Consider the following 14,374-nt stretch of genomic DNA (forward strand, 5'->3'; position numbering starts at 1 on the left):
AATAATACATAGTGACAGATGGCTTTAAGAACAGGTTACCCACCACATTTTTATTTGTTTGAATGATTACTCAAACAGCTGCAGCAGAAAGTTCCCAGGGAGCACAAAGCCAAGCCCACAGAAGGCCAAATTCCAGCCTTGTAAGATGCATAGCAAAGCCATGCTCAGAGCTCCAGGAGCATTAGATATGGCACTCCACATGTGTAAAGCAGCACAGGTTCCAAGTATATCAGAAAGTTCCTAGCTGTATGAAGTAACTGAAAGGGAAACTTGGAGAGGAAATCCAGCTCAGATTCTCCACTTCCACTTCGAATCTTTTGTCAGTAAACTGGTATTTAGCATTAGACTTACCCTAGCATAAGGGAAGACAGCAAACATTTTAAAAGACTTCTTCAGTTCTTGCACTCCGAGCAATAACTAAATGCTAGCTCAGCTAAATCCTCTTTCCTGACTTCAGGAGTGAAGGAGTAAACACCAATTTTCTCTCCTTTGTCCCAAGGGAAAAAAAACACACCTCATTTTGGTACGTAAGGTACAAGATTCGAATACAAAGCACTACACCAGAGAAAAGTTACTCTTCAAAAATTGAAGACACGTGATTTAACTCTCTCCAAGAGAGTTACAGAGAAGGTACACTGGGGTAAGCCAATTTAAACAAGTTTTATTCAACTGTTCGATGAAAGGAAATTTACCGATATAAAAAAAAAAAGAAAACCACCAAGAAATGAACTGACTTTCTTGAAGACTGCTAACTCATCCAGGCACATTTATAAAGTCACACCATAATTGCTATGAGAACACATCTCCACGCATTTTACTTAACCTGGGCTGTAATGAATATTGTATTTCAGAATTGTACAGAAAACGTTTCTGTAGCCAACTTGCAACTAGTGTTACCAAACTACTAGCTACATGTTATACAAACACCTTATGATAACAATCAAGAGGTACATTATTTCTCTTCTTAGACATTAACCCAGTATGTCCCCTGAAGTCAATCATGAGTTATATGGTTAACTTAAACAGGTTTGTAGTCGAGCTTGGACTCCAGCTTCTTAGAATCGGCCACTTTTCTAACAGCTTTCATGAAGTCTTCCTGAACTACAAAGTCATGATCGGCGCGGATCGCAAACATACCTGCGAAGAATAATTTAACAGCAAGGGTAAGTTGGTGCTCCTTTCAGTACGGAAAGACAGTACATGAAGTCTCACTCAAATTTAAGTGGAAAGGATCCAAGCTACATTATCTGCACAGACTGTTACACGCAGCTTTTGTAAAGTTGGGAAGAGGATTAAACTACAGCAAAGTCACTGAAGCGATCACTAAAATGTACAGCCCACTTTAAACAACTAACTGTGTAACTCAGCTTTCCAGTGTAGGCAAACCTTAAGTGTACGATAAATTTATGGAGTGGAAAAAACAAATACTATAAACTCTCCCAACACCCAGCTACTGAAAGACCTGGATGCTCTGCAAAAAGGAGAAAAATGGGTACTACCAGTGTTTCTGGAATGAATCTCATTTGTATGAGATAAAGACATATATCATGATACTTGGCCGGTAAAAGTGGTTAAAACCACTCTGACACGCTAAGACCTTTTTTCCCCCCTCCATTGTGTTGAACTTGAACTACAGAGAACGTTTATGCCATGCATGTCACAGGATGGTGCCTACACCCACAGAATTCTGTGTGGATCCAGCTTGTGTATGGCAGGGGATATTAGTGAGTATATTGCCGTATCACTGCACCGCTACTGCTCCTGACTGCCAGCAGGTCTGCACATATTAGCCGAACCATCTGTATGCCTAGCTGGTTTATCGACAGACTTTGTAAGATACTTGTCTGAAACCTTAGAGGGAAGATGTAAAAAATCAAGTTCCTCGTGACTGTATAGGTCGTAAGGAAACTTGGAAGGAAAGATATTTTGTTCAAGTTATGCCATCAAGCTTCAGGGCATATCGCCACGCTGCTGCTTACGCTTCACAGTCTAGACACGTGACATGCTGTGAAGTAAGCAACTGCTTTGGCATGTTGCTACTGATGAGATGTTAGCATTGCCATTAAGTGCTGTCCATCCCTTAAGAAAGGGGTACAAGAAGTGAGCAGTGTGCAAGGACCATATTCCAGCAGAATATTTCTGACCACCTGGTTTTAATCCATTGACAGAAGCACGTGAGAAACAGCTCAAACGTCCAGCATTAATCAAGCAAGCCCATCAAAATTAAGAATTAAGAGAATACCTGCTTCGGTACAGACATTTCTCAAGTCTGCTCCATTAAAGCCATCAGAAAGCTTCACAATTGCTTCATAATCTATTCACAAAACACAAGTGCCTGTTAGAAATAAACTCACATTTCCCCTTACGGATACCACCGAAATACACGCCCAGCTAACAAAGGAACACTTTACTTTGATTTCAGTGCAAATAGATAGCTGACTACCAGACTGATAAATTAAATCAGCTGAAATAATCAGCTGTATTCTCCCTTTCATTAAGGAGGAAAGGTACCTCAGCCAAAAGCTCATGTTACGTAGCTAAATCCCAAAGTTACTAATTTGAGGTTAAAAGCATTGACATAAAATGCAAGAAAACATACATCAAGGAAACGTTATCATCATTTAAATGATGTAAAAAGCAAAACAAAACAGAAAACTTAAATGAAAGTGATCATCTCAGTCCCTTTCTTATTATAACTGCATCTCCAAAAGGCATTAAACGCCTTGACATAGTAAGCCTGGTTATAGTTTCTGTGATGAGTTTCTAAAGCAGACTGTTGAGCCTTCAGTGCTGCACATTAAAAAAAGCCATTTTGCAAGGCTTCACATTAAAAAGTCAAGAATTTTCTGCAGAACTTTTTGGAACAGTTTACCTGATGGATGAAATTCAAAACATTTGAACTGAAAGCTTTTATCTTAGAATCCAAAAGGACTAGAAATTCTTTATTTGTTAATTCCATGTAGCACGCTGTCCTATAAACAAGGAAACCGGAAAGTGGTGGGGAGGAGTGAAAGGGGACTAAAGCCATATCAAAAGCCGCAAAGTTTGGTAAGTTTAGTCTTCAGTAGACACCAGTACTAGAGCAGGAGAACCTCACGCTGGAACCTGGAGCAGGTCATTATCTCAGGATTTTAATGCAGTTCACAGCCCATTTTGCTCATTTGGGACTTCCTTCCAGGATATCAGAGCTGAGCATCACAGCCTTCCCACGTCACATTCAGAAGTTTAGCCAGTAGCCCATCTTACATCTCACTTTGTTAATGATATAGAGGAACGCTCCTACCCTGCTTCCATTCCGGTGCCCAAAGATGCAGAGAAAGAATGAAGTACCTTACCTCAGGTTCATGATTTGCCTTGGAGCATCTTCTGTATCTTCAGCTAGAGTCTGATGCACATTTAAACCAACACTGCTGCTAAGAAAGGCAATCCTCATCCCTCTCACCCTCCCCCAGCTCAATCCTGCTCCTGAGCCACCCTCTCTATTGAGCTGCAGCTGTTTATGCAGCCAGATGGTGAACGAGATCAGTTCCACTCTCCAGATCATGCTGCCTGGCTGCATGAATAGCTCATGTCAGCAAAAAGGCGGGGGCGGAGTGGGGGGCAGCACAGGGCTGGGAACAGGCAGGCAGGGTCTGCAGAGCCGTACCGAAATAAAAGGCAGCCAACGTTGTTTTAAAAGTCAAATCACAATTACAGCTTTCTCGAGGAAGGCTCTGAAGTTTTCACCGTGAGAATAAGACGTTGGTTAGCTTAGAGTAGCACAGTGTATAAACGAACCTTCCCCATTTTATCTGACAGATACCTCTCCCCTCGGGAGAAGGCTCTCTACAACAATAGCCAGCAAAGACAAGCTTGGTTTCAGATAACAAGGTTTTCGTTATGCCATCTCCACACTCCAAGGTTAAGTTTCTCTATGACTTAAAAATTCTTTCTTGTTCTCAGACTCCTGCAGGAGGACTTTTTTTTGGCTAAGGGAAATGCTGTTTGCTTGCATTAAGCTATTCCCCCATAAAAAGGAAACTAACTGATGAGAATCATGCCCATTTGCTGGTTTACAGCTGCGCTCCAAGGCACATTTTCAACACACGCAGTTATCTTTTGCAAAGGGAGGCTTAGCAACAACTCAGTCAGGATTTGGTTGTTGTTTTTTAAAAAGTACAATTCTGAGAGGGAGGAAGTTTTGTTGCCATTGTAAAGATGGGAATCCCAAGTGTGTCAGAGTCGGTGTAACAACCCTCTTCACACTTAAAAAAACGAAGTAGAATACCCAGGCAGTTTTCTACTTACCTATTTCACCATGTTTAGTGATAGGACCCGCGTGAATCTTCAAAATATCTAATCTGGCTTGTTCATTTGGTAGGTCAATATCTGGAAAGAATCATAGCTGTAATGAAAGCAGCACAGCTCACACAGGTAACATCCTCCTTCCAGTCACTGTGCTGAAGTAACTCACGGATCTTTCTATCCAGCCTTCCAGGCCGCAGAAGCGCAGGATCCAGCGTGTCTGGTCTATTAGTAGCCATGATCATTTTAACTCTGTGCAGAGTATCAAAGCCATCCATCTGATTCAACAGCTAGTAGAAAAGAGAAGTTTGGTTTTAGGGCACGCTAGGGGGTTTTGGCTTATTTACTGCACTTTAATTTCTGCATACGTACTTCCACCAAGTTAATAAATGCTGGTACGGATAAATTAGAAAAAAATGCTACAAGCTTCTAAAAGAAGGCCACAGCTCCCTGCGTATTCTATAAGCAATAAAGGAAAGCTTAAAAGAGCCACTGAAAATGCTTCATTCAGAGAAAAAGATATCGAACAAAGCGGAGCTCAAATGTGAAAGACTTGGCTAAAACAATAAGGCAATGAAAACAGTGCAAGTACTAAAGGACCCAGTGGCTGGCTGAGACATTCTGAGTGCAATACTCTAAGTCCAGGACATTCAAATTAGGCTTGGAGAACAGCCTCTAGAATACTAATACACATATGAAGACATTTCATTGTGACGATCCAAAGTACTTGTTCTTCGATCACAATGATTTAATTCTTTATGTGAGGCAGACACATTCTTTTGAACTGGACAAACTGTTTGCAAACACAGGCCAATGAAGTCTCTCACCAGCTTCAGAATTCTTAATTGCCACCAGGGTTTTAAAAATTCTCTTCACACAGCCAGGTTTACCACAGCACTTGGTACAGAAAGAAAGAAACAATGCTCCTAGTTTCAGGAATCAAACCGTACAAGTTCAAAGATTTCATAAAGGAAGTGTCTTTGGGAATAAGAGACAAGCTCTCCTTTTCCTCTTTAAGAGGAAGCCCTCGAAACAATACAAAAAGAACGCAGTACGCAGAATCGTATTGAAGCAAGAAGAAAAATACCCCAAACTATTTTAGCAATTTTAAAGATTCTTTCAGTTAGTCTCCAAGTTGGATTCACAGCTGAGTTATGAGGGTGTGCAACTGCCTTTTGCAAAAGCAGCATCTAGATCAATTTAGCTTAAGGTATTAACTCAGGAAAAGTTCTACCAAGCCAGCTCCCAGTGTAACAATTCACACCTGTGTTATAACTCCCTCTTAAATAGGACCGTACAGTGTGCGCTCAGTTCAGGCACTCACCTCCATCAGAGTCCTCTGAATTTCTCTGTCAGCTGAGGTGCCTTCAGAAAAACGGCGGCCACCTGCAGCACACCAAACCCAAACCCGTCAGTTACAATACTTTACTTCTGCCTCCACATAATGCTATGTCTGAAGACAATCAGGTACCCCTTTTAATGGGGGGAGAGGGAAAGGAGGGAAGAGTTGCTTAAACACACACATTTTAAAGCGCAGTTTCATATGGTTGAAAAAATCTAAGCCACATATGAACCGTTATGGTTCTAAGCTAGCTGTCATAGCTCCGCAAGTTGAACCACTTTGCCCTGTTATGTTTTTTCTTAAAAAATAGCATGTAAGTATGTTTTTTCAGAAGACAGACAGTAACTCTAGAACTGATTCGTGCTAAAAAGAGCCTCTAGCCATCCTCCAGGCCATTAGCCTTACCAATAGCGTCTATCTCATCCATGAAGATGATACACGGCTGATGATCTCTGGCGTAGTTGAACATCTCTCTGATCAGTCGAGCACTTTCACCAATGTACTTATCCACTATTGAACTTGACACCACCTTTTGAAAGGCGTAAGAAACATGAGTGAAGGGATTGGAGAGCAAACAGATAAAGCACGTGTGCACACGTGTGTGCAGAAGTAAAGTTACGCTACCTTTAGAAAGTTGCAGTCAAGCTGGCTAGCAACAGCTCTGGCCAAAAGTGTTTTCCCTGTACCTGTACAGACAAGAGACCAAAGACGTTTAGCTATTATCCCAACGTTACGTTAGCAACTTTAAAACAAATAAAAAAGGCTATTGCAACCAAGCACAACCACTAAGCTTTCATTTCCCTTTGATTCTATGAGCACTTCAGTTCTTATCTGTCTGAAAGGTCTGTCAGGGGCTTGGTGTGGGACGGGGGGAGCTGCACTGCCACCCTTACATTCCTTTTATACTCCGAAATCCCCTGAAAGGATAAAGCACCTCAGTGCTCTGGCTGCCCTCTGAATTTTCTCCTGATGTGCTCCTGCCCCCAGAGGCAGCATGCAGAGGACACTGCACCGGTAATCACCCGAGCGGTTAACAAGTCTGAACGTCACCCTTACGCCCCACCTCAGCGAGTGGGAACCGCAGGAGGTAAGAGATATCAACAGTGAATCACTCACCAGGGGGGCCGTAGAGCAGGCAGCCTTTTGGAGGTATAATTCCCACACGCTGGAACAGTTCTGGGTTTGTAAGCGGCAATTCTATTACCTGTGAAGAGACAGAAAAACGGTGACTTTGTTTCAGTTTTAAAAATAGACGAGTGATCTCAGGAAGTTAACGGAACGCTTGCCAGCCTGTTTTCTAGATAGCTGTATTCTTCGCTATCTGTGCGGCATATTTTTGGATGAGAAACGGATGAGTAAGAAAGCACCTGATTGCTCTAATTGATCAATCCGCAGTCCTGCCCTTGTTGTTCAGACCTCACTTCTGCTATGCCTTGTTTCTCTCGATGCTCATTCAAACCATGTTTTCCCACTATCATAATACAACTACCCAAAGCAATTCTAGCAGTTTCTGTGCAGAATTAGTTTGGTTTGTTGGCTGTCTAACCTAACTATGCCCTCTCACTTGACTTTATAGCGCTCCCTTGGCTTAAAGGGTCTCGCATCCTTCGAACCCTCTTTTTAGAAGACTTTCTTCATTTTAATTTCAATCCCAGCTCCTGTAACAGCAGAGATGAGTTATAACCAGCTTGAGAATTGGGATGTGGTGTTTAGAATAATCCTTCTCTGCTACTGTAAGGTGTGCGCACAGCGCACAAACAGTCTCTGTTATAGTCAGATGGCTCACAGCAGCATGAGCGAGTCTTCAAACACCCACATTCCTGGGCAGGCTTGCTCAGCCTGCAGCACTGATGCCCAAACTAACAGGATTACTTCAGTGTGAGCGCACCAGCATCCTGGATCACATTGCCGTTTGCCATAAACACAATTACTAAAGCTGAAAAACATCTAAAAAAAAACACTTCACAAGTTATCTTCTAGCACAGAAAAAAGTTAATGAAACACACAAAGCACTCGTCTGATAGGATCCTCTAACAGCCTCTCTCATGGTAGTTTAGGATAAACATCAATAAAACATTTAAACACTAAAAGAACTTCACTCAGAACACATCCCGCTATTCGGAAACTGTTTTGAGATAGCAAATACCTCTCGCAGCTCTCTGATTTGTTCTGACAACCCTCCAATCTCAGAATATGAAACATCTCCTGGGTCTTCATGAGACATATTATACACCAGTGGATCCACTTCCCTTGGCAAGTATCTGGAATAAAAAAAAAATTAAGAGCATGCATATTTAATTGCGCAGACATGTGTACAGTTAGTGCAATAAATCCTAGAGCAAGTATGAAAATTATTTATTCTCCTTTCACCTTAAAAAGGAAACAAACATCTGCTAAAAATAAACACAGCAAAATTTTAAAAGCCTTACTGAAACAAAAGCTCAAACAAAACCTGAAACAAAAGCTCAAAAAGCTGCTGAAATGTCTGAGTTGTAAATGATTTTTTTTTTTTAAAATGAGCAGCCAACTGCTTTTAAAGCCAGTTGACAGATACTTGACTTTCCACAAAAAAAACCTGTCCTCACTTAGGCACCATTTTACAGAGCACATTTACAAAACATTACGTAGCTGATTATTCAAACTTCTGTGTAACCTATTCCGATCAGTGTTCTTCCCCCTTTACATGGTAAGCGGAACAGCAGCTGGAGAGCAGAAACCTACCTCATAATAGTCAGAGTGGTCATATCCAGAGCAACTCTCGTCCCCGGCTTCAGCTTACTTTTGTCAAGCTAGTGACAACGAAGATATTTCTGTTAGAACCACGTTCCGAAACATTTGGTTTTAGCCAAGACGTTTGCTGTAGCTCGTAGGCTCTGCTCAATCGCACGCATGAAGAAACAAGGCTGCTAGAGCTACATGCCAAGCAGCGACTCTAGTAAACACTGCTTGTCCCTCGCCACCATTTTTGGGAATGCTTAAACTGGGAAAAAGCCGGCCTGCTATTCCATGGGAACACCAAAGCGAGCCAGGAGCTGGTATACACCAACGAACCTGGAGCTTTCCAGGATGACAGAAAAGCTAAAACAGGCCAGAGGAAGTATTTTTTTTAACGCTGAAAGAGATCTTGAACAACAGGTCATTAACTCACTTCTGCTACTTTTGAAAATAGTTTTCTAGACCATAATTCACATATATACTGTGCTTTCTATCCACTGTTAGCGTGACAGGAGTGGTGAGAGATCTAACCCTCCCCTCTGCTTAGCATGGGATGGAACCAGCTGTTTGAGAACCAGCAGCAATCCTTTAAGGACCCAAGGAGCAGCCTGCCCATTTGAGTCTGAACTTGCCACCGGTCTCGTCAACGGTTCTCTCATTCCTGGCCTGTCAGAAAGGGTGCACAGGTGTTCCTGACCTATTTTCTTCCAGCCTTTCATCGTTTGTTAATTTCACATATCCAGTTCTCTCTCATCTTCAAAGTCAGCTGTTCCAGTTGTTATTTTTTCTTTTCGCTGTCATTTACCTCAGATGCCCTGCTCATCTGCCTCAGAAGTTTTTGTCCGCCTACTCCACTTTTTTTTTTTTAAACAAAGAAAGTTTGATACTTACAGTCCTATTCCAGGACTCCGTACTACCTGCTGGCAATTTCTGCTGGGTTTAAAACTAATAATTTTTATTTCTCACCTTGCTGTTAAGAAACCTGCTCTAGGACAGCAGTCGCACATCTCATACAATAGAGACTTGAACAGCAACAATCATAAAAAAAAAAATACCTTGTCACTGATTTGTTTCCAAAGGTACTCAATCTACATTTGATGAATATAAAACCTGTTTTTTCTGAGCTTTACTAACATGGCATCTGAGCAACACAGATTTCTACAACCGTTTGCAAGCAGTGCCTGAAGCTTTCCATCTCCCCCACTGGGAGATTTATAAGGTCCCTCGCCAGCAAGGGTTATTTAGTCTCTAGTGTTTCGGATCAAGCTGTCACTCCTCCGTTACTCGAGTCACTGATAAGACCCACTTTCCAGCTGCCTAACCTTAAGAAATATGTAGAAGCTTGTATTTCTATCAGATTTAACACTGCTCAATAGATTTAAGCTATTCTGTCTCGAGAGGACAAAAAGAAACCAATTGACCTTGAATTCCTTGGAAAGCGCACTTGGATAGGGAAGTAATTTTGTTTTAATTGAAGCTCTGCGGCTCCCCTCTCCCAGCAGCTCAGCCCAGCCGCAAGGGCCTGGATCAAACACTAGCTCTTGGAGGCTGCAAAACACCGTGCAAAGTTATTTGCCTTGATATTTTGGCATTTTGAAAACAATCATGGATATGTTTGCTTTTTTACGCTTCTTCCTGTCAAAGCTAGGATCTTTTAAGATCAAAGAGCGCTTTTAGTTCCAGAATAAACTCCAGAGTACATGCTGCAAGGCCAGACCCATCCAAGAACAATTTACTCCTTAGCATTTCTCTCTGTTCCAACAAAGAACCTCAAAACTAACTCGTCGAGCCTATCATGTGCTTCAGAGTGAAATTAAGTATATCTGTGTCCCAGAAAAGTATTTTCTTTATTCCTGTGAAAGAAAATAGTGAGTTTGTGCCATAACATATTGAAAGGGTTGAAGCTTACAAGTATGCATTTAAAGAGCACTTCAATACTAGCAATTACTGCAGATGTTTTATGCAAGCAGAACCATACCACGTCCATATGCTTGAGAAAAATCATAGATAAATGGATTTATACTACATCAACTAACACACCTACTGACATCCCCTTTTCCCAAATAGTTTGTTTCTAGGAGGAGAAAACATCCATCGTTACTGAAAATATACAATACAATCTACTGACAGAGTCAACACCAGGGGAAAATACTTCCTGCAGGAGTTTTGTTCACTGTTTGCTGCTAAGTTTTGTTAACTGTGGGCCTTCACCTGGAATTCCTGACAGGTAGACCCCCCCCCCCTTCCCAACAACAACAACCTTTTTAAGTTCTTCCACGTAGTAACAATCTCCCCAGTCTGCCACTTCCTGGTTGCCTCAGCCTCTCCCCCAGCTACCACAACTCCATTACAGATGGATCACCAGAACAGAGTTGGTTAACTCGTACATTAGAGTTCTAGTATGCTGTACTTCAAATTAACTTCCAGGTGCCAAGCTTAAATTAATTCAGAGAAGCAGGGTATTGCAAAGAATTTGCAAACACATTGTCTTTCTTTCAGCAGAAAGAGTTAAGAGTTGAGAATTCCGTAACGAAGACCGGTTTCTCTTCCGAAAGACAAGCCAACTGTAGCACCAATACTACGTCGGTGTACCTTTTACTGAAAAAACCCTCTATTCTTCACTATTTATATAATATGCTAGAACAGTGCTATGGTACAACCATGAGATTTTAAAATTGCAACTGCAGTTACCTTCCCCTTCAGTAAATAAGTCAGTTTGAGATGAACTGAGAGGTCACAGCTGTTACAAGAACCTACGCTTATCTGCGCAGAAAAACAGCGAAATAGAACGCTGCTGCTTCCTCAGGATACACGATCCTCTCCCGCTGTCATTCCTTCTCTGTTCAGAAGATACCTTACAGCCTCAGATTTCATTCATATACAGGAGCAAAGAAGAATATGCCCGTCAGGGATGAGTCTAGCAAAATCCAATCAGAGATTCCCTTCTGCCCACAACGACTCTGCAGTTGCCGAATGCTTTCGCCGAGAACTGTGCTTCCTAAGCAATAGATAGCTTTGGTGAGGAACTGCTGATCTACAGGGTTTTAGTTTCTGTAAGTGGGTCGCATTCGATGCTCAATTAACCAACCAGCAGTTCTTAAGCCACGCCTGCAATGTATCACTTATACTTTAGTGCAGAAATAGAAAGTAAAGAGTACCTCTAAACTGCTTCTCGCTGACTGCACCAGAAGATGGGTTATTTTGTAAGCATGGTTCTGTATTAAGTTGGGTACCTTTTATAAAGTTTCACGTAGCTAAAAAAGGGGTTGTCCTGCAAACTAGAAGCACTGAGCCTTTTTTTTTTTTAATAAGAAAAAAGTCACTAAATACAAATAAAAAACCCTGATAACGTGTTCAGAACAGAGGTCTTGCCTGCAATCGTTCTTTATGGAAGCGGACTGCAAAAGCATTAGAAAAAGATAGCTGAGCATACAGTTATGCAACATTAGATCTAAACCTCAGCATAACAGCAACGGTCCTGTGCAGTGTTTACAGCGTGGCAAGGGAGTCCTTACACAGTTTGATGGTATGATGATTAATTTTCAGAGTTCAAGCCCAGGCAGAAGGACGGAGCTTCACAACAATGAAAAGGATAAACACGTGCAAGGTTCCAGAAATGTTTTGGAGTGCTTTGTGTCTACAAGGAAATTATGCTACTACAAGCTAGGAAGGGAGAAAACAAACAGATCCCTTTATAAAGTAGCCATATACAGCTCAAAGAAAACACTTAATCCCATTAAGAACAGGGTTTATCCAAAGCAATGCTAATATTCAAGACCAAAACAAACTCTTTAAGAATAACCACATAAATCGGCTACCTGACGGCGACAGCCAACCACGTATCTTGGGCCATTTGTAGCCTTCACAATGACTAGAGAGAGAAGATGAAAGAAAAAGTCAGGTTTACTTGAGGCACTGCTCTGAATTATGCTTCTGAACTATCTGACGTATTATATTTTTCTGCCAATGCTCGCGTCACTGATACGCTTGTTTTTCATTCTACCAAATCTTTAGGCAAATTTTTAACTGCATAAGATTATTTTCAGGAGTTCAAAGGCTGAAACAGTCCAGTGTACTTACATTTCTCTTCTGTTAGCTGTTTAAGCACCTCACCAACAATCTGCAAAAAAATAAATAAATGCTATATCAGCCTACAGATAAGTTAGTCTTGTCAAACAGTATTTATCATGTGTTTCAGAACGTGGAAGATGGCTGTTGACTTGTAAATTCTTTCTCCTGCTTCAAGTCAATAGTTTTACTTCTTTAAGACATCTCTGTTAACCAGGATAAACACAGAAATCTTCTCCAACCCACGTGCTTGGGATGTCTGTATGCAGTAAGGCTTCTTTTTGCGTTAGCTGTACTATTCCCACCTGCTTTTTCTTCTTACCAGAAGGGGACTTGACAACTGCTACTTCTAGACCAGTTCTCCATCAACCACCCCCACAGGCTGCTATGACCCCATTCCTCCCACATACCTGCCCGACGCTCTGCAATGCCTTGAGATCGTTTTCCGACTTCTCATATTGCTTGGTGAGCTCCTTCAGCTGCTCCCTCACTAGAAAAGGAAAGAAACGCCAGATTTGGGCAACTCGGAATCTAACAGGAACTCGGCACCAGGCCCTTTTCCCTCCCACAGCAGAAGGGCAGCAGGCGGGAGCTCTGTGCGCCCAGCAAGTCATCCCGCCGCGAGCCCAGGAGCCCCGGCTCAACACAGCAGAGCACGGCAGTATTAAAAAAAACAGAGCGAAGGTTTTTTGGGGTTCGAAAACCCCACGCGGCGTTTAAAACGTGGATTTTGAAGGCACCTGGGCGCTGAGGAGGACCGGGGAGGCGATGTCCCCCCGTGCCGTGCCCTGCTGAGGCGGCAGCTCAGCGCTGCGCTGGGTTCCGGGCCCCTCACCACAAGCAGCACCCGGAGAGGCCCCGGGAGGCGCCCGGGGCAGGGCTGTGAGGCGGCCGCGGGGCCTGGGCCCTCAGCGCGGCGCCGGAGCAGGCCCGTGACGAAGCGCAGAGGCGGTAGCGGCACCGCCGGGGCCGGGAGGCTCCTCACGGGTCCCCTCCCCCAGGTACCGGGAGACCTCCGGCGGCCGCCACTCACGCTCCTTGAGGCGCCCGTCGATCTCCTTGTGCTCCAGCAGCTTCTTGCGGTAGTCCTGCAGCGCCTTGTCCCGCGGGTCCGCCATGATGAGCAGCCGCCGCTCATAGGGAATGCCGGGAAGGGCCATGGCCGCGGGGGGCGGGGCCTCGGCCACGCCCCCCTTCGCCCCTTGGCCACGCCCCCCCTTCGCCGCTCGGCCCCGCCCCCCGCCGCTCCCAGCGCCCTCTGGCGGCGCGGAGGGGTGCGAGGGAGCGCGGCGCGCCGCTCACGCATGCGCAGAGCGGTGGGAGGGGGGAGAAAGGGAGGGGTAACGCGGCGTGCGCGCCCTCACTGAGGCGGCGGCGGGCGGGGCTGTGGGTATATATACGTGGATGTACGTATGTGTGCATATACATATATATATATGTATATATATATATATATATATGTATATGTATGTGTATATATGCGTATATACGTGTATATATGTGTATGGGTATACATACGTATATATGTGTGTATATGTGTATATAAGTGTATATATGCGTGCGTATGTATATATGCGTATATATGTGTATATATGTATGTGTATACATGTGCATATATATGTATATATATGCATATGTGCATACAGGTGTGTATATGTTTGTATATAAGCACATACATGTGTATATGTGCATACATGTGTATACGTGTATGTGTATACCAGTACATACATGTATAAGTGTGTATATGCATATATAGGTGTATACAGGTGTGTATATGTGTAGAGATGCATGTGTACCTGTATATTTATGTGTATAGGTGCATATATACATATGTATGTGTATATATACGTATATGTGTATATACGTGTATATATGTACATGTGTGTATATATGTGTGTATATGTGTATATATGTGTTTATGGGGGATCCTGGGTGGCTCCTACAGCCACAACACCTGTCTGAGCT

General features: G+C 43.0%; 1 protein-coding gene across 1 annotated transcript; it reads right to left on the bottom strand.

The window, feature by feature from the left end:
* Positions 1–641: 641 nt before the first annotated feature.
* Positions 642–13,602, bottom strand: PSMC6 (proteasome 26S subunit, ATPase 6). The gene is made up of 14 exons (XM_035551181.1): positions 13,443–13,602; positions 12,820–12,899; positions 12,422–12,461; positions 12,160–12,212; positions 8,348–8,415; positions 7,773–7,887; positions 6,743–6,830; positions 6,251–6,312; positions 6,032–6,155; positions 5,609–5,670; positions 4,454–4,574; positions 4,288–4,368; positions 2,243–2,314; positions 642–1,137 (listed from the first exon to the last, which is right to left on the bottom strand). The coding sequence occupies exons 1-14, from the start codon at positions 13,567–13,569 to the stop codon at positions 1,019–1,021; spliced, it is 1,212 nt and encodes a 403-aa protein (XP_035407074.1). The 5' UTR covers positions 13,570–13,602; the 3' UTR covers positions 642–1,018.
* Between the last annotated feature and the right edge of the window lie 772 nt (positions 13,603–14,374).

The sequence above is a fragment of the Cygnus atratus genome, chromosome 5, assembly GCF_013377495.2.
Source record: "Cygnus atratus isolate AKBS03 ecotype Queensland, Australia chromosome 5, CAtr_DNAZoo_HiC_assembly, whole genome shotgun sequence".
NCBI lineage: Eukaryota > Metazoa > Chordata > Aves > Anseriformes > Anatidae > Cygnus > Cygnus atratus.

Coding starts and splice junctions, on each gene's coding strand:
- PSMC6 (XM_035551181.1), bottom strand. CDS start 13,569: ATGGCCCTTCCCGGCATTCCCTATGAGCGGCGGCTGCTCATCATGGCG. Junction 5,671..6,031: donor GGATGAGATAGACGCTATTG/GTAAGGCTAATG, acceptor GGTGTGCTGCAG/GTGGCCGCCGTTTTTCTGAA. Junction 4,369..4,453: donor AAGGCTGGATAGAAAGATCC/GTGAGTTACTTC, acceptor GATTCTTTCCAG/ATATTGACCTACCAAATGAA.